Below are 27,432 nucleotides of genomic sequence, written 5' to 3'. Positions count from 1 at the left end.
CATCCCATTGGTGGATCGGCGACGTGAGAAACCAACACGGCTCCCTCTTTACCAAACTAGGCTGCGGAGGCTGTCCAGAAACCGCGTTCACTGCCCAGCCGCAACGATCAGCGTCACCGGAGAGTGCGGGACCAGAGGTCTCAGCAAAACGAAGACACACTAGAGGGTTCCTCTGAGCACTGGTCTGCTTGTTACGTTTTGCAAAGGGGGACATCTATTTTTTTAAGGACGATGCATCTCGTTCAACTTAGTTAACTGCATTATCGAATGAGGACATTGATTATTCACTTAATTGTGGGAAAAACTGACAGAGGGCGTGCAAGTCAAGTTACTTTTTGTGGTCAGTTCCCCACCCAGCGGCTCGGGCACGGGTTAATTTCTTGAAAACACTGCGAAGCGAATTTAGTCGGAATCTAAGAGACATATCTTACAAGGGGATTTAAAACAAACGCAATCATGCGGTGGAATTCTTGTTTGGATATTGTGGTGTTTTTGTCCATGTCTGTGATTCTCAGCCAGCTGGGAGTTGCGCACACATTTGGGGATGAAGAAGAAATGACCTGCGATCCCATCCGGATCTCTATGTGTCAGGACTTGGGATACAATGTAACGAAGATGCCCAATTTGGTCGGCAATGTGCTCCAGTCCGACGCAGAACTGCAACTCACCACTTTCAGCCCACTGATACAGTACGGGTGTTCGAGTCAACTAAAGGTTAGCAAGACATACTTGTCCAGCCAGGCTACTGAAACTCTCGATTCCGCCAGTTTGCTGCTCTCTGCGAGCTCTGACCACATGACATTAACCTACACAACTGCAAATATTACATTAGGATTATCGTGTTACGCGGATGTTGCCGTGTGTAGGCTACACTGGTCACTTTCGAACAAGTCAGCGATTTGTACGCTTAGCTCAACACAGGTAAAGGGGATACGCTCAAAATTTGTTAGTCAAACTGCTGGCAATCTCTCTGCGCCATCTCAGACTATCGTAAGTGCCGACAGCCGAGAACAAAAAACGTGTGGTTAATTTAGTAAGAGAGATCACGTTTATTTACCACGTAGGCTATTGTTAATATCACGTTAGTCTAAATAGACAGCTGATTATTTAGGTGTTTGTTTCAGTGGAGCGTTAGGACGTCTAACTGCTGAAATACCACTATCACTACATAGCAAAAGCTAAAATTGTCCCAGACCTCATTGTGTCTGAACAGTAGTAGCTTAGAGTCGCCGACAACCAAGATTGTGTTATAATGTCCTTTTAGTGGTTGCGAGTAAGCGCATTTGTGACCGCAGCGAAAATCTGACATTTCCCTCCACAAGCAGAAAACAAAAAAGATCCCACCCATCGAGAGCTTTCAAACATCACAGAGCCCAATGTGGACTGCTTTTCATCAGAAACCCCATTCATAAGTTTCTATAACAAAAACGTATTTTGCCCTGCTTTGTGATTTATTGATTAGGCTACGTGTAATGTTATCGACAAGACGGTGCTATTTTATTTATATTTTTCTTAGTAAGAATTTGTAACATTTACATCAAGTTAATAAAACTACAATAGTTTGAAAATACTGACAAGCGCATATACATCACAGATGTTTTTCTTTATGCACACTGAAAACAAAATGTTTACTGTTTTCAGTGTGCATCAAATCCTTTACTTTGTGTAGGTTAACCGTTCATCATTTATTGTAGACAGTTGCAAAAATGTGTATGGACACTTGACTCAGTCGAATCTCTAGCGCTAACTCAAGGACATCTCACTATTATTTTACATTTACAAGCTTTTTTGCAACTTCTCCTCTATTTTGTCATCTGAGGACCTGCTTGAATAAGGCATTCAGGCATCATTCAAAAACTGTCATTGTGTTCACATCATTCCTGAAACAAATCAAATACCCAGTAGCACCATTGTCATCCCATTGCTCTCCATAAGTTAAATGTGCTTTTGTTGCTTTAGGGCTTTAGTTTACTGTGTTAGCTTTTGTATGGTAATTGATTGCACTGCATTATATGGTATTTAATCTCTCACAAACCTTTTCCCTTTCTTTCTTCCTCCCTTTCTCCCATCAGTTTTTCCTGTGCTCGGTCTACGTCCCTATGTGCACAGATAAAGTCCCCATCCCTATTGGCCCCTGCGGCAGCATGTGCCTGTCCGTCAAGCGCAAGTGCCTGCCGGTGCTGAAAGAGTTCGGCTTCGTGTGGCCCGAGGTGCTAAACTGCAGCCTGTTTCCGCCCCAGAACGACCAGAACCACATGTGCATGGAGGGTCCGGCGGAGGACGACGGGCCATACCACACCATCCGCACCCACCCGCCCATGGAGGAGGAGTGCCAGACACTGGGCTCGGCCCCCGACCAGTACGCCTGGGTCAAGCGAAGCCACAGTTGCGCCCTCCAGTGCGGCTACGACGCCGGGCTGTACAGGCGGCAGGCCAAGGTGTTCACGGATGTGTGGATGGCGGCGTGGGCTGTGCTCTGCTTCGTCTCGACCACCTTCACCGTGCTCACCTTCCTGGTGGACTCGTCACGCTTCTCCTACCCGGAGCGGCCCATCATCTTCCTGAGCATGTGCTACAACATCTACAGCGTGGCGTTCGTGGTGCGGCTGACGGTGGGCCGCGAGCGCATCTCCTGCGACCTGGAGGAGGCAGCCGTGCCCATTCTGGTCCAGGAGGGCCTCAAGAACACGGGCTGCGCCATCGTCTTCCTCCTCATGTACTTCTTCGGCATGGCCAGCTCTATCTGGTGGGTCATCCTCACACTCACCTGGTTCCTGGCCGCCGGGCTCAAGTGGGGCCACGAGGCCATAGAGATGCACAGCTCCTACTTCCACATCGCAGCTTGGGCCATCCCGGCCGTTAAGACCATCGTCATTCTTATCATGCGGCTGGTGGACGCCGACGACCTGACGGGCCTCTGTTACGTGGGCAACCAGCACCTGGACGCGCTGACCGGGTTCGTGGTGGCGCCGCTCTTCACCTACCTGGTCATCGGCACGCTTTTCATCGCGGCGGGCCTGGTGGCGCTCTTCAAGATCCGCTCCAACCTCCAGAAGGACGGCACCAAGACGGACAAGCTGGAGCGGCTCATGGTGAAGATCGGCGTCTTCTCGGTGCTCTACATGGTGCCGGCGTCCTGCGTCATCGCCTGCTACTTCTACGAGATCTCCAACTGGGCCGACTTCAAGCAGTCGGCGCGCGACTCCTACATGGCGGCCGAGATGCTGCGCATCTTCATGTCGCTGTTGGTGGGCATCACCTCGGGCATGTGGATCTGGTCGGCCAAGACGCTGCACACCTGGCAGAAGTGCTCCAACCGCCTGGTGACTTCGAGCAGGACAAAGAGGGGCAAGCGGACGGGCAACGGCTGGGTCAAGCCGGTCAAGGGGAACGAGACGGTAGTGTGAGGACGGCAGAGACGCACGAAGAGAGAGAGAGAGAGAGAGAGAGATTAAATGAGAGAGAGAAGACAGGGGCCAAGACTGGGACCCAGAGGAACAAAACCCAAAATTAGACTGAGACACATGGACAGGTGGCATGTCTCTCTTGGGAGATCAAGTGGTCGTGAGCGACTTAGATGCAAGACACAGGACTGAGGACTGAGTGCTCCTGGTTTAAATGCTCAGTCGCTGGCTCTACGGATTGTACAGATGTAACATACCCGGGAGGCTCTGGGAAGAATATTTCGGACTCTCTAGCTAAGAGAGCTGGACTGAGGAGGTGTCTGAGTGGAGATCACTCAGTCAGGGGATACCTAAGATAGCTCCTTGCGCTGTACTCTGAGAGGCTCACTGGCTGCAGCCAGAAAGCCAACAGTGCCCCCTTGTGGTCACTGTGTAGATGGGTGACGGTGAAGCAGCAGTGGGGAACTGAGTATGTAGCGGCGTCCTTTTGGTTCTGATCCCCTGGCCTCTATGGTGTTGATTAAGGTGTTTTTGTGAGATTCTTTGTACACTGGATGGTCAAAGCGCTGAAGACTTGCAGATGACTATGCTAAATAAATCCAGTGCAGCCTAACTGAGAAGAGAAAAAAATGCACTATGAAATATTTTCTATGGAAATGGTTATTACAGTAGAAGTGCCTTGATCATGATTACTTTTGGTGTAGTCAGAAATGTCTGGTGCTACTTGTTTCAAACTATGGTAATTGTTGTGACACAAAGGCACCTGGGAAATGTAGGCCTTTCACTACTCTGCAAACAGGACGAATTTACCTCTTGTTTTGGTCACAGGAGTCACCCTGATGACTTTCATTGCTTCCTGAGATTCCCAGTTTAGGCGGTGCTCTTGATAAACCCCTATTCCCATAAAGAATGATGAACTTTTGTTTTCTGTATTCTCCCATGTAAATTTATCATTTATAGTCTTCAGATAGTCTTATGGAAAAAGACGTGGGACATGGTCCCTGTAACACAGACCATCACAAACACACAAAACACTATTTGCAAACACAAATCATGGACATACACCCACACAATCTGAGAGAGGGTGGGCAAGGCAGCAGAAGTTAATTTTAGAAGTTAATTTTAGTGAATTCCCAACAAGTGTGACTGAAGCTAATGAGTTCTTTAGGCGTATGAGTATCTAGTATGAGTAGACAAACCAGATTTTGTTGTATGTTCAGCCGACCAACCTCCCACCTCCAAGTGGCTAGACAATCTACAGTGGCTTCCACTGCCTCTATGAAGTTATGAATGTAGAAGAAATGTGTTTTTGCATTTCGAAAAAAAAGTGCCTAGGACAACTATGCTGTTGGAAGAAGCAAAGCCTGAGACACTAGACACTATGAAGTACTTTTTACAGTGGATTTGTAAAGGAACAGGTATTTTTGTTATTAATGTATTATAAAATGCTAATTTATCTTTGTACAAACTCCAAAATACTAAAAAGCAAGTTTGTTATTTAAGAATGTTTTTTGTATCAGAAGATGAGAAATTAAACGTTGGTGTTAAACCTGAGGTATTGTGTGTTTGCTTTCTGAGGTGTGTGTGTGTGTGTGTGTGTGTGTGTGTGTGTCCGTGTGAGATGCTTTGACGGCGAGTGATAGAGAATGAGGCCTATAAAAGATCTGGCATTTATAGTGACCTTTCAGAGTAGTGAAGAAGGTCACATTAAATAAAATAGAACTAATTAAAGCAACCCAATTTATTTTCTTTAAAATAATAGAGTCAAACTCATTCTGATTCTGGCTTATGATGCGGAGAATGAAGCCTCTGACATTGCCCAATGGTGCCCAGAACACTATGACCCATTGTTAATCGGGTAGGATCATGACCCTTCTGATTGGGTACAGTCTTTTATGCTAAATGGCGTTGGATAATGACTTTAAGGGCCATAGATGTCACTTCTTCCATCGTGCTGCTTTAAAAGGTCCTTGTAATCTATCTGAAGTAATTTTCTGTAAATGTGCTCGAGTAAATGCAAAGTGTATAATGCAACTGTTGCTCAAACAATAGTGCCATGAGACATGAGAACAGACCATGTGTTTTTGTTTTTTACCAGAAGAAAAATGTATTACACATGTATCACACATATACTGTGTTCAATATGGTGAGTTGAGTTGGATAAAAGTGTCTGCTAATTGTGCATTTAAACTTCAGCATACAGTACTGTCCAATAGTCTTAGGCACCTTACATGTTTTGCTTCAGTAATGCCATAAGGACCATATTGTTTATTTCTCACTCTCACTCTTAATTAGAATATGACCAGAAAACACAAGAAATACACTATATTGCTGATGTTGGACGAGAAGGGTGTGGATGAACTTGACAGACCTGCACAGTCCTGACCTCAACCCTATACTGTAGAACACCTTTGGGATGAATTAGAGCGGAGACTGAGAGCCAGGCCTTCTCATCCAACATCAGTGTGCGACCTCACAAATGCGTTTCTGGAAGAATGGTCAAATTCCCATAAACACACTCTTAAACCTTGTGGAAAGCCTTCCCAGAAGAGTTGAAGCTGCTATAGCTGCTAAGGGAGTACTTACATCATATTAAACCCTATGGATTAAGAATGGGATGTCACATAAATTCATATGCGAGTCAAGGCAACCCAATACCCAATATAGTGTATGTACACAGTATTTAAATACACATAAAATTTTGAGTTGACCGTGGCCCACCCTAAAACTGGTGCTGCCGTGTCAAGAACATGTTGGCATGGCACAAAGTGGAAGAGCCACCTGAAACATACAGTTACACTTTACTTGACAGTGTCGACATAAGAGTGACATGACACTGTCATGAACGTGTCATAAACAAGTCATAAACGTTTATGACATAATGCTTCTGTTATTAAGTGACATTCGTTTTTTGTTAAGGTTAGGATTAGGGTTAGGTTTAGGGTAAGGATTATGGTTAGGGTTAGAGGTTAGGTTTAGGGTTAGGTTTCATGTGTCATGACAGTGTCACGTGTTCACAACAGTGCCATGTCACTTTTATGTTGATACTGCCAAGTAAAGTGTTACCCATACTGTACATCTCTAGTGACCTTCTTTATTGTATTCTCAGGTGGGAATAGTGTCAGCTTGCCACATCAAGGCTCTTTGAATAGAAATCTTTGGTCATGCTTTGTCCCCTTTAGGTGAGCAATGAACTCTTCCAGCTGTAGCTTTTCAATGAGATTTTCGATCTGACAAAGTGTCGTCATCTTCCCACTGATACCAAAATTTGTCAGAACCAGTACCAGTACTAACTGGCTTCAGCTTCCCCCTTGCGTGATTGGTCATTATAAAACTGCAAAAACAACCAATCGAATGGATGCAGAAGACAACCTGAACCTGTTTTTATATTCCCTGTATCTTCTGGTTGAATTACAATAAAAACAATGAGAAATCAACATATATGGTCATCATAATATTGCTAAAACAACAAATAGGTGCCTAAAACTTTTGCACAGTACTATATATTATGGACATTTTGAACTAAATGTCAGTGATACCATTTGTGGTTAACAACTGCAAGTAAAGTTTTCTGCCTCCATGAACACTCATCTGTACACTACTAAGTTCGTTAGCAGTGAGTAAGTATGTATTTTAGTGTTTTAATAATGTATCAAGTAATACATTATTGACGTATTACTTTACATAAACTTCTAGCATCTAGCTCTGTGGAATGCTGTCATCCAATCATCGACCACAAGTGCACATCAAATCGATTTATTTCAAACAAATTTGGTCACACAAAATAAGAAAAAAATAAGTTAATGTAATTAAATAACATTTATGCATACAAAAATATAGCAAGAAAATGAAGACGGATCAACATGTCCATTGAAAACTTTTTTTGAACAAAAGTACAAGAAACATTTCACGTTCTACATATTTGTCTTTTTTTAAGACTCATTGAGTCATTGCATATCAAAGGCAAAAAGCATAATATATTACTTTATATTGTATCAAAATATTCCAATATTCTTTTAGGGCAAGAATTTATAGGCATGACAGTTCATAAAGTCTAGGAAAAGTGCAGCTTAATACAGTTTCTTGAAACAGTCTCCAGTACTGTATGCTTTAACGTCATTAGTGCATCGACAGGTTCAGGAACGGGTGATGAGACATCTACATGATCTCTCACCTGCTGAGAGTGAATGCCTGAGAATGACACCGCTGAGTACTTCATGTTGATTGGCGATCCCAATCATGAGAGACATCTCTCGTCGTACACAGCACAGCCTGCATATGTCAGTGAGGAGTGCGGAGGGATCTGCCCCCTGGAGTGCATCTGTCCACCACCAGGGGTCAGCATTTCCTTTCCCATTGAGTCCAACGCGCAAAGGGACACAACACTGGGCAGAGTGGATGGACCGCTGCTTTCCACCAATCAAACTGGCTCGCGCGGACCTTCCACATGTGAACTGAAGCTTGTCTCTTCTGAACTGGCAGGGTCAGGTGTGGTCCTGAGAAGATGAGGGAAACATGATCACCTGATGTTGTGTAAGGAATTACTGTGGGCAGTCCTCCTAAATGAAAGGGCTAGATAAACTATGACAGGTTAAAGGAGGAAGCTAACATGTTACTTTGCCAGGTATCATCCTCTTGGCTATTGTCAAATGTGTTTGTACTAACTATGAGGTCAAGAGTAAAAATGTCCTACTGATATTCATGGGGTCACCAACAAGTTTTGTTGGCATGGGAGGCATTCTTACTGCCTAGGGCCATGGAGCACTCTATTCTCTCAACCATAAGTTATTCTAGCGTGGCCCTAGCTGAAGCTTTGCCACTTTTACAGCCGATTTAATTTTAATATATTGTTTTTTAAAGCGCAGTTTCACCATTGACCATGGTCTCAAAACACTTAGTACAATTAAAACTTTCATGTGGAGTCAAAAGAGACTCCTGCTACTTTTTGAAGAACCTGAGTTCTAAGAATGAGGAGCCTAGGTAGTAAAAGCAATACCCCTAGGTCATGGGTTAATGAGTAGAGGACCACCATTATTAGCTATGACAGTGAGTCACCCTGGCTTCAGCAGAAAGTTCCTCCAAAATAGTAAACGACATATCGTAGTCGTTTACAGTCATCCATACACCTCACTGATCATACACACATTCTCTGATGCTACCACTGACGTGGTTAAAGTTGCCCCAGGCTGTCGCAGATCATTGAACTTACTGCAAAGGCATTTCTTCTACACGTGCACGTTGCCCTGAATGACGAAACAAAAGCACAAGCGTCAGAGTCTCGGTGACACACGTTGGCGAGATTGCCAGGGTAACAATCATATGAGCTGCGGTGGCCATGCAGATGGCTCCGTTAGATAATTCGGATGAGCTGGCTTACCATTGGAGTCCCGGCAAAACCTCTTCAGGAGCTGCGCAATAGCGCACAGAAGCATGCCCAGCGCCAAGACAGCCACAACCCCAATCGCAACGATCACATTCAGAGGGAAGGGAAATAATTGTGTGCCTGCACACCAGAACAGGAAATGGAGAGAAGGAAATAAAAGAAGGAAGGACAAATAAAAAAAATGATTCAGAGATGTAGCTGGCTAAACTCAAAAGAAGGTGGGAAGAAACACAGTGGTGCCATTCTTTTTTTATATCACCCAAAACAGACTGACACTCACAGATCTCAAGCTCCTCTGATGTGACGTTCCCAATGGCACAAGAGATGCGGAGTTTCTGGGTGCAGATCAGGGTGAGGGTACTGGTCACGTTCCAATAGAGGTCCGTCGGATCCTGGAGTGCGGCCGACATCGGCTTCCATAGGCCAGTGGAGTTGGGCTCACCGAACACCCGCCACTGAGGGTCATCGCGGGGAGACCCTCCCCAGGAGGAACAGGTCACATTGAGGTGGCCATCGTCACTGGAGTGTGTCGTCAAGACAGGCTGTGTGTATTCGGCTGTGGTAGAGAGTCAGACAGACAGACAGAGAGAGAGGTAAAACATTGGGAGAGTTGTGTAAAGAATGTGAACAGTGTGAACAGGGGTTTGCCAATAACATAAACAGAGAAAGACAGAGAGACTAGAGAGAGAGAGAGAGAGAGAGGGAGAGAGAGAGAGAGAGAGGTTTGGCAAGAATGTAAACAGCATTCTGCTGATGCTAATAAAAACCCTTTAACCATTTGAATACGACATTGTGGGAGAGAGAGGAAGGGGGTAATGAGTGGATGTGTGGGCGTGGGGGGGGGGGGGTTGGGCGGATTTGACGTGTGTCTCTGTTGCTCTGACATCCGCTTTTCTCATATGGTGTGTGCGACAGGCAGGTTTCATTTCCCCATTTTTATATAGAGAGAGGTTGGAGGTCTCAACAATAACTATCTCCCCACACCTACACATGCACATTACTCAGAACACAGTCCACAATCATTAAAACACACACACACACACACCACACACACACACACACACACACACACACACACACACACACACACACACACACATACATTCAGTACTGTCACTAACAGCATTGTCGATAACACACACAAACAAAATCTGGACAGACAGGTCTACAGAGGGGATGAAAATACTCTTTGGAATGAGTTTCCTAATCCAGACTTCCTTCTTCAAATATTGACTAAACATCAGAACACTATTTCAAAGCAGGTTCTGTAGAATAGAGAGGATGCAAGGCATTGCTCTAGGTCCCAATTCACAATCTCATATGCTTGTCTATATGAATGTTATTCCTAATATGTTGTAATACAGAGTTTGACATTTTAAACCACAGTTTTTACCTTTTCAATTTTAAAATACAGTGCCTCACCTGTTACAATTAGGTGGTAGGTGCATAACGTGGAAGCCATGCCACCTTCGGGGACTATGTCACATGTGTAATGCATAGTATCTGACAGCTTCACATCCCAAAGCTCCAGAGTTCCATTTTTTTCATACACCCTGGAGCGGTTGATGTACTCAGGAAGGATGGTCAACTCGTTTGCATTGGTTAGGCCATTGACGAACATCGCTGAAAGTTCTGTTTTCTTCTGCCAGTACAAGTACCTAAAATGATGGTCGATTTCACAATCCAGCGACACTCTGCCCCCAACCTCTGCATACCGGGTTACAACTGGGTCAAAACATGGGTCACAAGAGTTATGCATGATACTAATGGATTAAGTGTGCAGGTGTCTTTGTGAGTGTGAGTATTATGTAAGTGTGTCTATGTGTGTGTGTGTGTGTGTGTGTGTGTGTGTGTGTGCGTGTGTGTGTGTGCGTGCGTGTCTGTCTGTCTGTCTGTGTGTACGTATTTTTGTCAGCCAAGTAATAGTGTACCTACACAGTTTACTCTAAATTTGATTGTTCTGATAAGCACTATGATACTGCCATAAGAAAACAACTCTAGCACCTCAGCAGGCATTTAGCAGGTTCTAAGGCTTCCTACATCACCCAAGGCAACCCACAGAATAAAAAAATCACTGCCTCCTCCACAGTCCTTCTTCATGCTTTTGGGGAGAATAAGCCAATGCTTTCCGTGTATTGTGGGCCAAACACTCTCCTGACATAATGGCTAGCTGGGCAGATGCATGTGCTGATTAAATAGGTCAGCCCAGGTTAAACTTTCAATATCTTTCAAGTTTACTGCAAACTGGTATGCGGGCTAAAGTAGCCAGCAGAGAGTAGCTGCGCCTTATTGGCAGAATACAGGGGGATTCCCATGTGTGACTCATACTCTTATTTTGGTGATAAGAAAAGTGAGAAAGGGGCATTAAGGGTATGTGTGTGTGTGTGTGTGTGTGTGTGTGTGTGTGTGTGTGTGTGTGTGTGTGTGTGTGTCAGTATCACACATGTACAATAAATTATATTAATACAAAGAGAGAAACAGAGAAAGAAAACATAACAGAAAACAGAGAGCTGCAACAGTATGGTGTATACCTTCACATCCATAAGGCCTCAGCAGTGACAATATGGCAGCAGACCTGCAGAACATGTGCTCATATTAAACACACGAAGTACACTCAAATAATACAAAACAGTAACAGATGGGTTTAAACATCCACACAGTCTCTGCAATAATAGTCCACCACCTTACACCATATCTGTACATTTCACATTCTCTATGGTTTCTAACAAGTCTGACCAGTAACACTAACAATGGAGTACCCTAAGGTAAACATGGCTAGGATAGGATAGTGTCTATTCTAATAGATAGATAGATAGATAGATAGATAGATAGATAGATACTTTATTGATCCCCAGGGGAAATTCAAGACTACAATACTTCAAGACTTCAATACTTCAATACTTACAGGCCAAGCAGCTGCGCACATATCTGTAAAAAAAACAATGTGAGATTAGCCTACTATTTAAATAAACATTCCCAGAATAATGATAACCTAACTAATCACAAAAAAAACAAACAAACCTCGCGGCCACACCTACTGTAGATGAGGTCATTTTGTCCTCGCTCGACTCATGTGAGAAACAAGGAAAATCCCATACCCGGTCCAATGTTACAGAATTTCCTTATTGTATTCCAATGGTTTCGGTCTATAATCATGTTTCCTAGCGACTTCCAAAAACGCACACTAAATATATACAGCAAACAGCCCACGTGGGGTTTATATTGATGTGTGAATGACAGGTGAAATTATAAAAAGTTAATTCAACTTGCGCCTCTAATTGTCCTATTGCGTTATTGCATAATTTCTATCAGGGTTTATGAATCAGGAGTATCGATCATCAATTCATAAAAACCAATGTTGATATAATGAAAGAACACCAGAAGCCACAAACCTCACTCTAAAGTGACCACAATCCAACAGTTTCAGGACAGTATAGCCTACTAAAATTCATATGAGGGCAAAAAACAGAGAAGCTCTTACCGGAGTTGTCGCCATGTCTCCTCACATGCTGAGACTGAAAGGTGTAATCATGTTTTCGAATGTGTGAAGTTGATTTTGAACGCGTAGAAGGGAGGAGTAGACTAGGAGAGGGGCGTGGATTTATTCGGGGTTGTTTGACACTGACGGACGACTCTGACTCTGCCAAGCAGTCAGTCGTTCAAAATTCTGTAATTTAGCTAGTTAATAGTCTGTTACACCTAATAACATGACAAGGCGCCTAGCCCAACACCAGTCAGTATTCGCTTTCATTCGTAGTTTGCCTTAAAGCAAGTGTCGTAGTGGTGAAATAACGTTTGGCAAATGTTCTTTTTGATTAGCCTCTATAGCAAGTGAAACAAACCACAAAAAACAAATGGAAAGGATTGGCTGCGTACGTGTGCCTGAAAGGGAGAGAGACAGAGAGTTTAGATTATTTTACTGTCTATGAAACATTTATTTTTAGCAATGTGTGTCTGTCTCCTGGCTGAACCATATTGTTGCCATGGTAATATTTAAGGGCAGTAGTTTCCTCTTCTGTTTGATATTAGACCTGGGTTTTTTTTTTTAGGGATTTTCTGCATTCTCAGAAGACACCAGGACTGCCTTACCACCACAGTGAAACACACCATCCTCGTCCTATCAATCAACAGCCTGTCCTGGTCATGGTGAAGTGCACAAATAGTGGTCAACGCGCGCGCGCACACACACACACACACACACACACACACACAAAGGGAGAGAGAGAGAGGCTAGGCCCACTCCCTTTGGACAGATAGTCATGGACATGGATTTTTGTCGGGCTATATCACCTAGACTCAACAAGCTTCTTTCTTTCTCTTTTCTTCCCACATCACCCAAACAATGCTGTTGTCACTGTCTACATGTATGATTGATGTATTGTTGCCAGGCAAAATGACTCAGTCTAGACACTAGGAAAAAATGGGAACAAAAAGGCGTACTATTACAGTTACAGACTCCTCAGAAATGTACATTGTTTACTGTACGTCGATAGCCTACGTGTGAGGGAGATTCTTCCCACAGAGTGTGCTGTTGTGGGAGTTGCACTATGCTGTGGAGGCATGTCTCAAATTTGTTATCGACAGCAGTTGTAGCTAAATATAGCTCTCTCCAAAACTGGTTCATTTGGTCGACCAATCAAGATCATGACATCAATGACGTTAACCTGTTCTGGGTTGGGCAATTTCTAGGCTTTTTCTCCTGAAATTGCACTGTGACTACTTCAGAGGCCACTGTTCCCAGTTTGGCCTACCAAATGCTAGAATATTGTTTTTTCTTTCTACCGTGGTGATTCCATTCTGATATCTTCTTTTGTTGCTGAGATTTGCCTTTTTCAATTATGGATAGACAGCCTATAGAAAATGGCACAGAATGCTAAAGAGGATAAAACGCACGCACATCCAAATCTGATCCTGGGTGCTGGACAAAAACACTTACGATGAAAGAGAGAGAAAAAAGTCCGCAACACCAGTATATGCTCCCAAGTTATATTTTATTTACCGTACATAATGCCAGTGTCTCATGTGCACCACTTACTCATAAACCACTTATTCAAATATTACTCTCCTCTCTTGACGAAATCATATTTGTTGGCAGAAATGTGCGGACTGAGGTAATAATGTGTCGATTTCTAATCTCACATTGGAATTACTGTCACTAACATTGATGTCCTAATAGTTGGATATTTTTGTCACAACTGGAAAAATGCATTTTTGTTCTCAAGTGATTTTGACTGCAGAGCACTTACTAGTCTAGCACCTGACCCACCTGACTGTGCATTGTTTTAGGCTGTGTCTCTTCATAACTGAAAAGGTATATAAGACAAAATAAGAAATCAGGCTGAAATTTTCGTATGAAGGCCATAAGACATGGGAGACTGATTGAACTAACAAATCTGAGACCATGGTGTCGAAGTCAATAGTTTTGTGTTGAATTCACACAGAATAACCCATTATGTGGATTACAAACATAGAAAATATAGTACTCATGCAGGCTACAGAAATACTTTTGTAGTAGTATTAGTACACATGTATGTCATAGATCAGATTATTAAGGTACTGACAGAGATGCACAGGCTCTCAAATTTAGGCAACTCAGCGTGGACAAACACCATCACTTCATGAAAACTAAAGGATTATGAACTTCTATATAGGATCAGAGAAGTCATAGTACTTTATTGTTATAGAGGAGTGAGTGTGCACACAAAAAGTTAACAAACCCAGGTGTTCGGGATCCATGTGTGAAATCTCTCTGGTGGCTTTCATTTAGACATTCACTGATACCTCTGTCCAAAGGGGAAGAAGTTTCTTATATGTAGTATGGGAAGTCTACCTCAGCAAGGGACAACCTAAAGTGCCTTATCTAAAGTGCCTTATCTAATGTGGGGGTGATACCTGAGCCAGTGCCTGAATGTTGAATGGTTCTGGCACAGGTTCGGTGCCAGAGTAAAGTAGTATGTGTTTCCTCCAATTAGTTAATGTCTAACCCATACTGGTTAATATCTAACCCATGTTTTGACAATTGTAAAATTACAATAGGTGACAGCTCTTAGTAACCTGCTGGAGCGCATCCCTTAACGATCCGCTGTCATGCAGGACGTCCTTTGGAATGCCGCACTCTCGTTTCTCTGTAGTCTCCCTGTCTTCTTCTTGCAAAGTGCAGGCATTTTCAAGAAGTGCGGGGGAGGTGAGAGAGGGTTTGTGTTTGTGGAAGGCCATGGGAATTTCCACCTCAGCCGACAAAGCTGCCATCATCCAGTCATTATTCACTCCTCTTCAGGAATGTATTTCATACTTAATTTAAAATTAAAGTATGTAAATATGCTTGTCATGTATAGGCATTGTGTAGATGTATGTTTATGCTATGAACAAGATGTCTATGAGCTATCATTTACTGTGATATACCTTTCCTTGGGATGCATAGAGACCATGAATTCATCAGTTCATCAGTAAACACATAAGCAAGGATATACAGTAAGCTGATACATAGCTGTGATAAAATAAAAGCTCTAGAGGGTGCAAGCAAGTGCCTGTGTGCACAAATGCTGTTGTGTCTGTAGGGTATTTTTGCACTTTCTCACATTCATTTTCTATATGTTCATTTTCAACTCCATGTCACTGCAGTGTCCAGAAAGACAAGTGAATCTTGTGGCTTATAAAGGAAATCCCCCCCCCCCGCCCCCCCACCATATGCTGGCAATACACAAATAGTTATTAGTATATGATATGAGGGCTGCGTAAATGTCAAAGATCTAATCAAAACCATAGTATGGAAAATCTGGAAAAGTAACAGGAAAGTGAAAGTATGCACACATAGTACACATAGTTTGTGTGTGTGTGTGTGTGTGTGTGTGCGTGTGCATGTACGTGTGTGTGTGTGCGTGTATGTGTGTGTGTGTGTGTGTGTGTGTGGGCGTGGGCCTAATTCAACAAAACACAGATAAAGGGAGGTACAGTACCTGCTTGATAACACCAGACTCCATGCTTGAATGCAGCTCTGTTGGTGATATTGATATTTGTGCACAAAGGTTGCTTTGTTGGTGATTTTGTTTCTGTTACTTTGGTAGGGCATTCAGCCTACGGATCCTGAGTACAACATGAGGTCCGCTTGCGGCCTGAATCCTGTGTAATGTTGTGTAATATTAAGAGGACTTGGTTGTTGATTGTCCACGGTGGGAAATCCCCTACCTACAGCACAAGGAATGTTACACCTGTCCTGTTTATATCTGAAAGCATTCTGACTATTGGTTTAATTGTCAGCATGAGGGGTCACCGTCTACATGTATGATTGATGTATTGTTGCCAGGCAAAATGACTCCAACAACGTAGACAGAGGATTCGCCCACCGCAGGTGTGCGGAGAGACAGACTGAAAGTGCAACTCCCACAACAGCACACTCTGTGGGAAGAATCTCCCTCACACGTAGGCTATCGACGTACAGTAAACAATGTACGTTTCTGAGGAGTCTGTAACTGTAATAGTACGCCTTTTTGTTCCCATTTTTTCCTAGTGTCTAGACTGAGTCATTTTGCCTGGCAACAATACATCAATCATACATGTAGACGGTGACCCCTCATGCTGACAATTAAAACAATGCCATCGGTGATTGTCCACGGTGGGAAATCCCCTACCTACAGCACAAGGAATGTTACACCGGTCCTGTTTATATCTGAAAGCATTCTGACTATTGGTTTAATTGTCAGCATGAGGGGTATAAAGATTAATCTAACTACCAAGCTCTTTGCTCTGGCAACACAACCTGAGTGATTTGAGGGAACATCACTATTTGTTTCTCTGACATCAAGTAAGAACTAGATGTATTGAGTAGCGGTACATGATATTACATGATATTTCCCGTGTTCTCTCCATTTCTCTTTGTGTGTGTGTGTGTGTGTGTGTGTGTGTGTGTGTGTGTGTGTGTGTGTGTGTGTATGTGTGTGTGTGTGTGTGTGTGCACATTGATGGATTGTGACACCAAGTGCCCCTCACCAGACAGTGGTGGTGATTCAGCACATCACATTTCGTGAACTTCAAACCTTTTAATCACAAGATATTGACTCATGCAAGTCTTGAGGTAGTAACAAAAAATGTAATTTGCAGTAGGTGCTATGGATGGAATTTGATTAAATTTGACATGCATTTGAAGGATGTGGTAGTGATGCAGATTGTCAAATTGAATTAACTTTGAACCTTAACATCACAAAATTGTTTTAGCTGCTGAATTTTGATTGGTCATTGGCAGTCATTCTGTTGAGCGAGCCTAATGAAACTTAAGAATATGTTAGCAGATTTGGCCAAGTGTAAGCACACCATCCAAAATCCTAGCCAAAGTGGTTCTTAAGATATATAAATATTTGGTAACACTTTACTTGAAAGTATCTACATAAAAGTAACATTATCATAACCCTAACACTAAACCTAACCCTAACTCATCATGACAAAAACCAAATGACACTAACCCTAACCCTATCGTGTCATGAGAAAAACCGAATGACACTTGACAGAAGCGAGTGACAGAAGCGTTATGTCATAAATATTTATGACTAATGTTTATGACACGTTCAAGACAGATCACTCTGATGTAGATACCTTCAAGTAAAGTGTAACCAAATATTTAAATTGCAGTGCCCCCTATGAACATAATTTCACAAAATGTGGCATACGTCCAGGAGTTGTAGTGTCACATTTTGAGCAGGTCACACCTTTTTGCCACAAGATATTGGTGATTGCATATATGTCTTTCACTGGGTGGCACTACACTACAAATGAGTGGTTATGAACCTCCTTGAGATCAACATGCCATAAAATGTTAGCCTTGAAACCCAGACACGGAAATCTAGAAAGGGTCAAGCCACGAGTAATGAAAATGGCCCAACTCGACCAAGCATGCATTTGAAAATATCACTGCACACAATTGGATAACACTACGACCAGTGTTTACTAACTAATTCCGTACATCGACGCAACTGGATAAGACTACGACCAATGTTTACTGACTGATTCCGTACTTCGACGCAGTTGGATAACACTACAACCAATGTTTACTGACTGATTCCAGACATCAACATGGTGCAGCTTGGTTTCATGGGCATAGGTAATGAGCATCATCACTCATTGCCAGAGTAACTCGCTGAGCAAATTCAAATTGTGCTCTCACAAGAATTCTGGATTTCCAGGGTAATAAAATGTTGCAATGCTGGGCACAATGGTTAGTGAGCTATTCTGCGAAAACTGCTTTTGGCCACTGGTTTTCGGCATGACCAGTGCGGGGGGCAAGTGCCCCCCAGAGACCAAAAGCTTCTATTTGTTTATCAGCCTGGTGGAGCTGCATGCCCACCAAGTTTCATGTGTACCGGTAGTCCAGGGTGGGAATCATCGACCGGAAATTGCTGAAAAAAGCAATTGGGACCTGAATACAAGACATCCAGGGCCATATAGCTGCATGAAGTTTCAAGTTAAAAAATAATTTAGGGGGATTTCTATGCTGTTAAACATAGTGCCTATGACACAAGGGCTAGATGGTAGTGGTGTGACAGGTAAGAACCTTTTTCTCACTGGTATGAATCCTGCAATGAAATATTCAACGATAGGAATTTATCATTTCCAAGTCACAAGGTAATTTAAAAGTATTGTCGATGTAGAGGTAACTCCTCACATTTAAAAAAATCTTTAGAATCAGACAATCATGGATAGAGAAATGACACACACACACACACACACACACACACACACACACACACACACACACACACACACACACACACACAAACACTCATGCACAGTAAAACAAACAAACAAACAAACAAACAATGAAATGTCAACACATACAAAGCCCCTTATAATGTCACAGTGCCCTATCAATTGGTGCTGCATTTCTGTTTGCATTTACAAGCAGAAGGTGACTTAGAACATAAAACGATGGGAATTTTGCTCTTAAAGGTCACTGTCTGCTAACACGTAATTCTACGTTAACCTTCAGCATAGTTTTACTTCCTTTAGAACACGTCATATAAATCAGAACCACAGGCAGGCTATTTTCCTGATTACATTATAATTGTGGGTTACTCTTCTAGTCCAACTAATGTTCCAAATTGTGGATCGCAAACATTATGTCAAACAAATATGTTATTCTTCAATTTGTCATGGTCCAAGAATGACATCTAGTGAGCATTATGTCACATCCCATAGAGAGAGAAGCAATTAAAACAATTAATGTCAACAATCATTTATAGTTATGATTTACTATAAATATGCAAAGAACGTTTTGCACATTTGATGCAGATTATGCATTATGAAATAGTTACATTTAAAGAATCTGACAGGAAATTGTATTCAGGAATGTCTTTTCAGTCATCTTGTGAAGATATGTTGAAGTGAGTAAGTGTGGGAAGTGTGCTCCCATGGCTTATTTGACCACCTCACCGTCTCACTACCATCATCAGTGGGCACAATGTTAGTTTCTAATAAATTTGGGAACAGTATGTACCCTACTTCAGCAGAAGCCTAATCCCCTTAGCAATCCAATCCAACAACACAAAGCCCCACAGATAAATATATGCAGTGCAATAATGTATGTTTTTCCCATGAAACCCCCAATAATTTATGTAAAAGTCTGTGTCAAATGCTGTATGTAATATGATGTATGTAATGTGTATGTCTGTATGTGTCATTCCTATGTCTGTGACCATGTATGTGCCATCCTGTGCAAAATAATTTCCCTAAGGGGACAACTAATAAACTAACTAACTAACTATTGCCATGAGCATACATGGGCTATACAACAGCTCATCTGTCTGTGTCCCTCCTGACTGGACCATGCATGTTTGTTTTCATGGTGATATTTGGTGGTAGCACAATTTACTCTTGTATTTGATGTGGCGATAGGGATTTTCCAGGACTGCCCTACCACCACAGTGACCAACACACCATCCTAGCCCTATAGGTCAACTCATCCCAAGTCTCAGTCTATGCCCATGTCTGTCCCAAGTCTGCCTATGATGAAATTCACAAATTTCACAGATTCCACATTTCACATTCACAAATTTCACCATATTGTAACGCTTTTTGGGCACTTATCAGGTATCTATTTCGGCAGAAATAAGTGTGCACAAGGCATCACAACACCAACCTTGCTCGAGCAGTGAGATCACAACACATGACTGGTCCAATGTATTCACAACACAGCACATGATTGGCACAATGTATTCAAATGTCGACTTCAAGTTATGTCGAGATATGTGTAGACAACAGCCATATTGGTGTTACAAACTAACCCCATGCATTTCTATGGAGGATTTTTTGAGTGCTGTGTCTCCTCATTAGAAAGTCTCTGCAGATGGTATGCACAATCAAGTATCATTGGAAACATTACGTCACAGTAATTTCCTGTGTATTAGCCACATACGCCGCAGGAGAGTGTTTTATGCAAGTTAAAAAAAAAAAAACCAACATATTAATACCATATGAACTGCCCCTATGTATTAACCTCATAGCTGAAAAAGTTTTGCAAAATCATTGTATTAACCGCAGCTAATATTTGGGAAATTACGGTACAAATGAAATTACATTTAGCAGTGACACACACACACACACACACACACACACAGAGATTGCTTATATAACTCTAGTTTAACCGAATTTCCTTTCCTTCAGAACATGCCATCTAAATAGGCAAGCTACCACAGGCAAGCTACCACAGGCAGTCTGCTTTTCTGATTACTGTCAATGTTTCGCTTCCTCATTGGTTGATAGTACCACCAGTGTTCCAAATTGTGCGATGCATCTTTTCTCAGGCAGAGGTGTTTTGCTTTGATTACTTAGGCCTACAGTGACATCTAGTGAAAACTATCGATCAGTTCTGCTGTGCAGCATAAATGAGGAGAGAAATAACTAAATGATTTAATCATTAATAATAGTTATTGAAAACATTTCATGGTAAGGAACAACAGTTTTTGCTATTGAATAGTAATAATCTGATTAATTAATTAATTTTAAAAATCCAGCAGAAAATTCAGTCATCATTGAAAATAATATAAGTGTGTGTCCATGGCTTATTTGTTCATCATTCAGGGTAACAGTTGGTTCCCAGGCATCAACTGAAGCCCGTAGTGGATTGGGTCCTGATTGAGTGGGCTCCCAGACCTGGTCCAAATTCAGTTAACAAGGGCTATTTTTCAGTTCACAGTTCTGGCTGCTGTTGCTGTTATTGTTGTCCTGGTCCTCGTTGCTAGGCTGAGGTGACAGCTCTTGGCTGCTGGGGTCAACTACTGTTAGAGGGCAGATTACAGTGGATAGTCCAGGCATCCCATTGGCTGTAGGTTGATGGAGGTGTGTCTTCCACGCAGGCTCTACAGCACCACCTAATGGTGCCCGAGTTTCCCTGAAGCTCACACACACTGTGCAGCCCTCATTGGCTCCCAGCTGCCTCTGTCTCCACATGCTCTCAGACTGCCATCGGTTTTTTCTGCTCGCCCCCCTTCCTCCTCCTCCTCCTCCTCCTCTTACCTGTTTCTTCTTGTTGCTCCCGCTAACCGCATTTGGCGCCCCCTGGTGTCCAAGGCGGGCCAGCACGGCCAGGTCAGAGTGCGTGGACGAGCTGTCGATCAGCCTCTTCCCCAGCGCCAGCGGGCGCACCGGCAGCGCCAGCCGCAGAAGCTTCCAGAAGCGCGAGCCGGGCGACGCCGACCGCTCGCCACGCCACGCCATGGTGCTGCTGGAGAGGCGGCGCAGTTGCACTGCCTCGCCACAGGGGGCGCCGCCGAGCGAGCGGTAGCGGACGGTGACCAGCTGCGCCTGGCGGGTCTGGTGCAGGTACAGGCCCAGGTGGCACTCCAGCAGGCTGTGGCTCTGCGGCTGCACGTAGGCCGGGCTCAGCACCACCAGCAGACGCCGGCTGCGCTGCATGCAGTGGAGCACGGCCTCCGCCGCGTCGGCTGTGGCGCGGAGAGAAGAGAGACGGAGGAGCGGTGGAGAGCGGAAGAGAGGGTGAGGATGAGAGAGAGAGAGAGAGAGAGAGAGAGAGAGAGAGATGGAGGGATGATTGAGGGAGACAGAGTAAGAAAGAGATTTAGGGACATAAACACACCTGAACAAATGCTTTGTTCTATCTAAGCGAAGAGAGAAAATTCACGAGAAAGAAAGGACACGAGAGGACGCAACACACCCGTCCCAAACGAAACAGCCTAGACTCTGCATGTGGTGAGTCTCAAACCAGTACCTGAAACTGACACACACACCTCACCATGGCCTCAACATCAAACAAAGCCACAGACCACCACAGAGCTGACTAGGACATTACAGCCTATCCCACGATCCACCAGGGGAACTGAGGCTCTAGGGCAGTTTCAGATCACAGTGGGTCTTTCCAAAACTAATCCCTATTCCCACTCCCCCTCAGTTACGGAGTACACTCGGATGGGAAGCACCCACGCAGCTAAATGAAGTTCCCTTGAACTTAACAGTAATTGGTTTCGGATGGTCCTCAATATGGCGGACCCTCCACGTGAATGCGCAAAGTGCCAGTGGCTAGGGAGAGGGCAAAGTAACTAGTCTCAGAAAGGGCCAGTCTCTGCATCTGCGGCCAGAGTGGCTCAGGTGGAGAGAGAGCCCCCCTCCCCCTTTGAAGATATCACCTTATGCGACCATATCTCAGCCCACACTGAAGGTGAGCTCGCAGCCGCCAGCCTGATTGAAATCCTGCATAAAAGCACGTCAAGTGACAACCATTTTTATCTTGAGGAACTAATTATATACATAAATATAAATATCCAAATGAACAATTACCTTACCTTGCGGTTTTTACTAATCATAGTCATTCTGATAACCTTTTTGGATATGAATTACCGAAATAATTCTGGAACTGATTATAAAGTCTAATTCATCACCATTCACCATCACATTCAACAAACAAATGGGCACAACACAAGTGATCTCTCCGTGACCCCTCCCATGGGTCGGTTCTGGCTACCACAAAATAAAACCATCAAGAATTTTGTGAAATCATTGCAGCATTTGTTCAGAGAAATTAAGCTTTTCTTTTAGAGAGAATTGCCATAGGCTCAATACTGAGCCTGTCATCATAACCAGCAAAAGCTTGAAGCACTGTGTGACTCCTGAGGCTCCCTTTTTGAATCTGCACAAATATTTCTGTCTCGGTATCTGTGCTGGCAGACAGGAGAGGCTTTAGACCGCCAGGTGAAATCTTCAAAAGGAGCTCAATTTTAATTACCATCTGTCGCCTTTTGCTTTCAGCGGCAGGCTGAAATGTCCGTGCGTCAACAATATCTGCTTCAGCGCACAAAGCTCACCGCCGTGAATGGTGTGCGAGTGCGTCCGGGAGAGAGGCTATTACTGAATGGGACTCATCATAAATTCATCACTGAGATGGAGAGCTAGTGCAAACGTGGCAAAAATAAGGTGCCGTGGTCATAAAGCAAAGCCCTCCATGGTCCTACCAGCAGAATGCAACATCACCAGGTACTAGCCATACTCTGGAGAAGGAGCATCACAGACTAGCGATATTAATCCTGATAGGACTCTAGAATTGATAGCTATCAGAGGTAGTACAAACCCAGAAAAAAGTATGCTTGGATACACAATCAAATCCAGAAGTATTCATCGGAGGTCCATGAACATAATCCTTTCCTCTACAGTCTAGGCTTTTAAACAAGAGGAACACAAGCGCAAGACTCCAGAGGTCTCTCCCATTAGACAACTGCCCTTGTGGACTAATAATCTCTAGCGTGAGAAAACATTTGCAGTAGGACATATTCATGAAAATGGTAGTGATGTAAGGAAAACAGATGAACAAAATCTTGAAAGACTTGAGTGTATGGAAAATATATCAAATTTAATATAAAAAAAAAACAGTATTGAAGCATAAAAACAAATTCAAGCATGAAAACAATACATGTTGTGAACACAGATAAAAATGAAAAAGAGTGCAAAATTATTTTGCAAAGGAACGGAAAGTGCCATTTTAATGTAGTGTAAGTGAGCAAATGGTTATGGTTACAGCATTGCATTTAGCATTGTATTTTTTTTTTCCATAACCACTAACAAAACACAAGACAAATAATAATAATAATAATAATAATAATAATAATAATAATATGTGGCCGTGAGGGTTAGTAGAACTGAATCATAGCATAGCATAGGCTGGTGTTGACCTGTTAGCCAGTGGAGGGTGACTAGCAGAGGAGTTACATGTGTCCTCCTCATCGCCCCATGTCACTGCACTTGGCAACCTCTTTTGGTCAATGATTGAAGCCATCCTGGTGGCTGAGCGAACGCTAATAATGCTAAAAGGCATTCCAGGATGTAATCCCAGTGAGAAAATGAGCACTCAGGCAGAGCCAGGTTAGCAATACTCTATGGGCCTGATCACCTATTCAACTCTCCCGACCACACAACTTCATGTCTTTAGACAGCTTAGGACACCTATGTGTTTCACTGCCTCTTTGCTCTTCAGCGGCACAGAGCTCTGCTCTGTCGTCACTGACTCCAGCGGCAGCGACGACGACCCCTTGACCCTCCTGACGGGCAGCTCCACCTGGAGGCGTTTCCAGAAGCGCGAGGAGAGGTCGTGCGAGCGCTCGCCCTCCCAGCGCACCAGCGCCAGAACGCCACGTGCACGCTTCAGCTCCCGCACCCAACTGTCACGGCTGATGCGTTTGTACTGGACCAGGATGACCCGCAGGCCTCCGCCGGACACCATGCGGTCCAGGCCGGCCCGCAGCTCCAGCATGGCCTGGGTGCCCTTCACCTCCCGCTCGGGGCTCACCACCACTATCTGGCGCCGGCAGGCATTCACGAAAGACAGAGTCTCATCGGTTATGGCTGAAAAGAGGGGGAGGTTGGGTTACAAATGTGGAATCACACTTTCTCTCTCTCTCTCTCTCTCTCTCTCTCTCTCTCTCTCTTACACACACACACACACACACACACACATACGTACACACACACGTGCAAGCGCACACTCACATACATACACACACACACACACACATACACGCACGCGCACACACGCACGAGCACACGCACACACACACGCACATACATTCACACTCACATCCTATTTTACACATACATATAAGGTGTGGCTTTTAAATAAATTTGTAATTCAACTGTATTGAAGAAGACTCATACTGATGGTTCATATTATTTGATCCATAACACCAGTCTTGCTATTCAGCACCCACACCTTTTACATGGACAGACCACAGAAATAAATATACACATCTACAATGCATACAGTACTAAGTCTAAGTTTTAGACTTTTCTGAAGTTCTTAAGAAACTTCTCTTTATACTGCGTGTCTTTATATTTAGAATTTCAAACATTCGTTTGGATGCACTCTATGTTGTGATTTATTTATAAAAAATCTTATGAAAACATCCTCACTTCCATCCAGCACCATTCAAAATGTGCTGAAAACCTTTGCACAGTGATGTACACTCTGGTGTGTGTGTGTATAAGGTTGCTTTTCATATAAAAACAAGCCTGAAATATGTAGACCAATTAAAAAGAAACACACGCACACCAACTAGCAAACATCCCTTCACTTTCCTCCTATTTTGTCTCACTTTATTTTTCCAAACTGTGAGTATGCTAGCATGCTAATTTCAATGCCCACTAGTCTCAGTACACTGGTGCATTGCTAACACATTGTTGCTAACCGTATAACCAAGCATTTCATCAGTTTAAAGTGACACACATGTAAATACAAACTCACAACTCACATATATGATCTTACACAAACATACACTGCACTACACCAATTAAAGATACCTCTTACTAAACAGATCTATTGTGAAAGGACGTTTTTACTCTATTATCATCACAAGTAAGTACACACATACTGTACTCTCACTCACACGCACACACAAAGCATACAGTTTTAAGACCACCACACCGGTCAGATAATCAATACCACTATTAATGGAAACAAACTACTTTAACAATTAATTTCACCATCACCTACAAAAGCATGCACACACACACACACACACACACACACACACACACACACACACACACACACACACACACACACACACACACTCAGGGCACCCAGATTAGCAGCAGCCTAAGGAACAGATCTGTGCCAGACAAATGGTCACCCTGGAGCAGGGGTGACTAACCAGTCCAGCATGAAGAGACAAAAAAAAATCCACACTCAAAAGAGCCGCACAACAAAAGAGATGCCCACACTAGGCCTACAACAGCAACAGTGACTTATAGCCCTACGCCTAATAAGACATAGGGTTATAGTTTAAATAGCTCTTCCCTTTTCCATTTACAGTTTTTCTTTGGTGCTTTTTTCAGATCAGAATGAAAATTCTCATAACTATTAGTTCAACCTCCACAACATTTAGTCATTTGTGCACATCATAGTAGCAATTTCTCCTTCCTCTGAACAAATTGCAAATACTTTTGGACATGTATCAGTTGCTTTCATACAATTCTCTGCTGTTTTTTAACATTATCATTTGCTTATGTCATGTCAGTCAAAATGAACTATACTTATGAATGCTGAATAGTCGTTCCAAATAAAACTAATAGTCTTCATTTCATTGCTTGAGTCATTACATACAAAATTGTTGAACTAGTTATCAAATTCTGTCACAATGCTTTAGAATTGCAAAGAGCATACAGTAAAAATGTACATATTCAGTGTCTTGTACTCACTTACTCACCTAACTACAGCAATGTGTAACTTTACTGTAGTTTTCAAATGGCTGTGCAAGTGCTGTATAGTGCTGTCTTGAGCATGTTCAGGTAGTGTCACCGAGTTCTGACCTTTTTTTGCATTGGAAAACACTGAGAGAACTGTCATAATGAAAACATGACAAAGCTAGCCTGGCTAGCGCCACCACTTCTCAATGAGACGTGGTCTGGGAACCAAACGTTAATTTTCTCGTATTTGAAAAAAATGCCCAGATCCGTTTATTGGGTGCCACGGATGTCTATCAAATGCGTCTGTGCATAGCTCATCATCGTCTTGCTTTCCCCCCTGTTCTGTGATTGGTTCCCTATCTCAGGCGAAAATTTGCTCCATGGTCTCCAGGCTGCCTTAGCAGCGTGAATCAAATCGCGCGCAAGGCAGCATGGGAACACCCAGGCTATGACAAAGCCATTTGACTGTCTTGTTCATAAACGATGGTGTCAAGACTTCTAATTTTGATGACACTGACAGTTTCATTGACATGAATACCTGCTTTTGAGGAATGGACTATCCATTTTGAGCAAGTGACGTGCTTTTGCAGGTCATCCACTAGGTTTTGCAGTTTGCACTAATTGTTTTGAGAATTGCACTAACTGCTGTGCAAATGTTAATAGTGATGTGAGAAAAGCACCAAAGCGACTGAGAAAAGCTGTAAAGTGAGACAATTGGTAGATGCTAAAAATTATCTTTCTCAGAAATGAGTAGCAAACAACAAAAATATCTGAGACACATCACAAATTCCCCCTCACAGAATGACTTATTAGTTCGCCAAGACAGACAGACAGACAGACCGACAGACAGAGAGGCAGACAGAAAGGCAGACCGACAGACAGACTGACAGACAGACAGGCAGACCGACAGACAGACAGACACACAAACCAACAGACAGACAGACAGGCAGACCGACAGACAGACAGAGAGAC

At 43.2% G+C, this 27,432-nt stretch overlaps 3 protein-coding genes across 4 annotated transcripts in view; 1 reads left to right on the top strand and 2 right to left on the bottom strand.

Moving 5' to 3' along the window:
- The first annotated feature begins 83 nt into the window (after positions 1–83).
- fzd4 (frizzled class receptor 4) lies at positions 84–26,676 on the top strand. 2 transcript variants are annotated; one of them, XR_006022871.1, is made up of 4 exons: positions 84–714; positions 2,073–4,822; positions 21,737–21,749; positions 26,672–26,676. XR_006022871.1 is itself a non-coding variant. In XM_042063407.1 (2 exons), exons 1-2 carry the CDS (start codon positions 457–459, stop codon positions 3,405–3,407), a joined length of 1,593 nt encoding a protein of 530 aa, XP_041919341.1. In that variant the 5' UTR covers positions 84–456; the 3' UTR covers positions 3,408–4,958. The 2 variants fall into 2 exon arrangements, 1 of the variants encoding a protein (XP_041919341.1); XM_042063407.1 differs by lacking the exons at positions 21,737–21,749; positions 26,672–26,676 and having other exon boundaries at positions 2,073–4,958.
- LOC121683674 lies at positions 7,145–12,340 on the bottom strand. Its single transcript, XM_042063408.1, has 8 exons — positions 12,269–12,340; positions 11,693–11,715; positions 11,319–11,362; positions 10,210–10,512; positions 9,068–9,343; positions 8,782–8,907; positions 8,614–8,647; positions 7,145–7,900 (listed from the first exon to the last, which is right to left on the bottom strand). Exons 1-8 carry the CDS (start codon positions 12,281–12,283, stop codon positions 7,825–7,827), a joined length of 897 nt encoding a protein of 298 aa, XP_041919342.1. The 5' UTR covers positions 12,284–12,340; the 3' UTR covers positions 7,145–7,824.
- LOC121683671 (interleukin-1 receptor accessory protein) overlaps positions 23,612–27,432 on the bottom strand; it is a 17,177-nt gene continuing 13,356 nt past the window's right edge. The window contains exon 12 of the mRNA XM_042063406.1: positions 23,612–24,621. Coding sequence (XP_041919340.1) covers positions 24,197–24,621 — 425 coding nt within the window. The 3' untranslated portion in view covers positions 23,612–24,196. The remainder of the gene's footprint in view (positions 24,622–27,432) is intronic.

The sequence above is a fragment of the Alosa sapidissima genome, chromosome 15, assembly GCF_018492685.1.
Source record: "Alosa sapidissima isolate fAloSap1 chromosome 15, fAloSap1.pri, whole genome shotgun sequence".
Taxonomy (NCBI): domain Eukaryota; kingdom Metazoa; phylum Chordata; class Actinopteri; order Clupeiformes; family Clupeidae; genus Alosa; species Alosa sapidissima.
The sequence above is the reverse complement of the archived record's forward strand: the minus strand, read 5'-3'. Positions and strand labels throughout refer to the sequence as shown.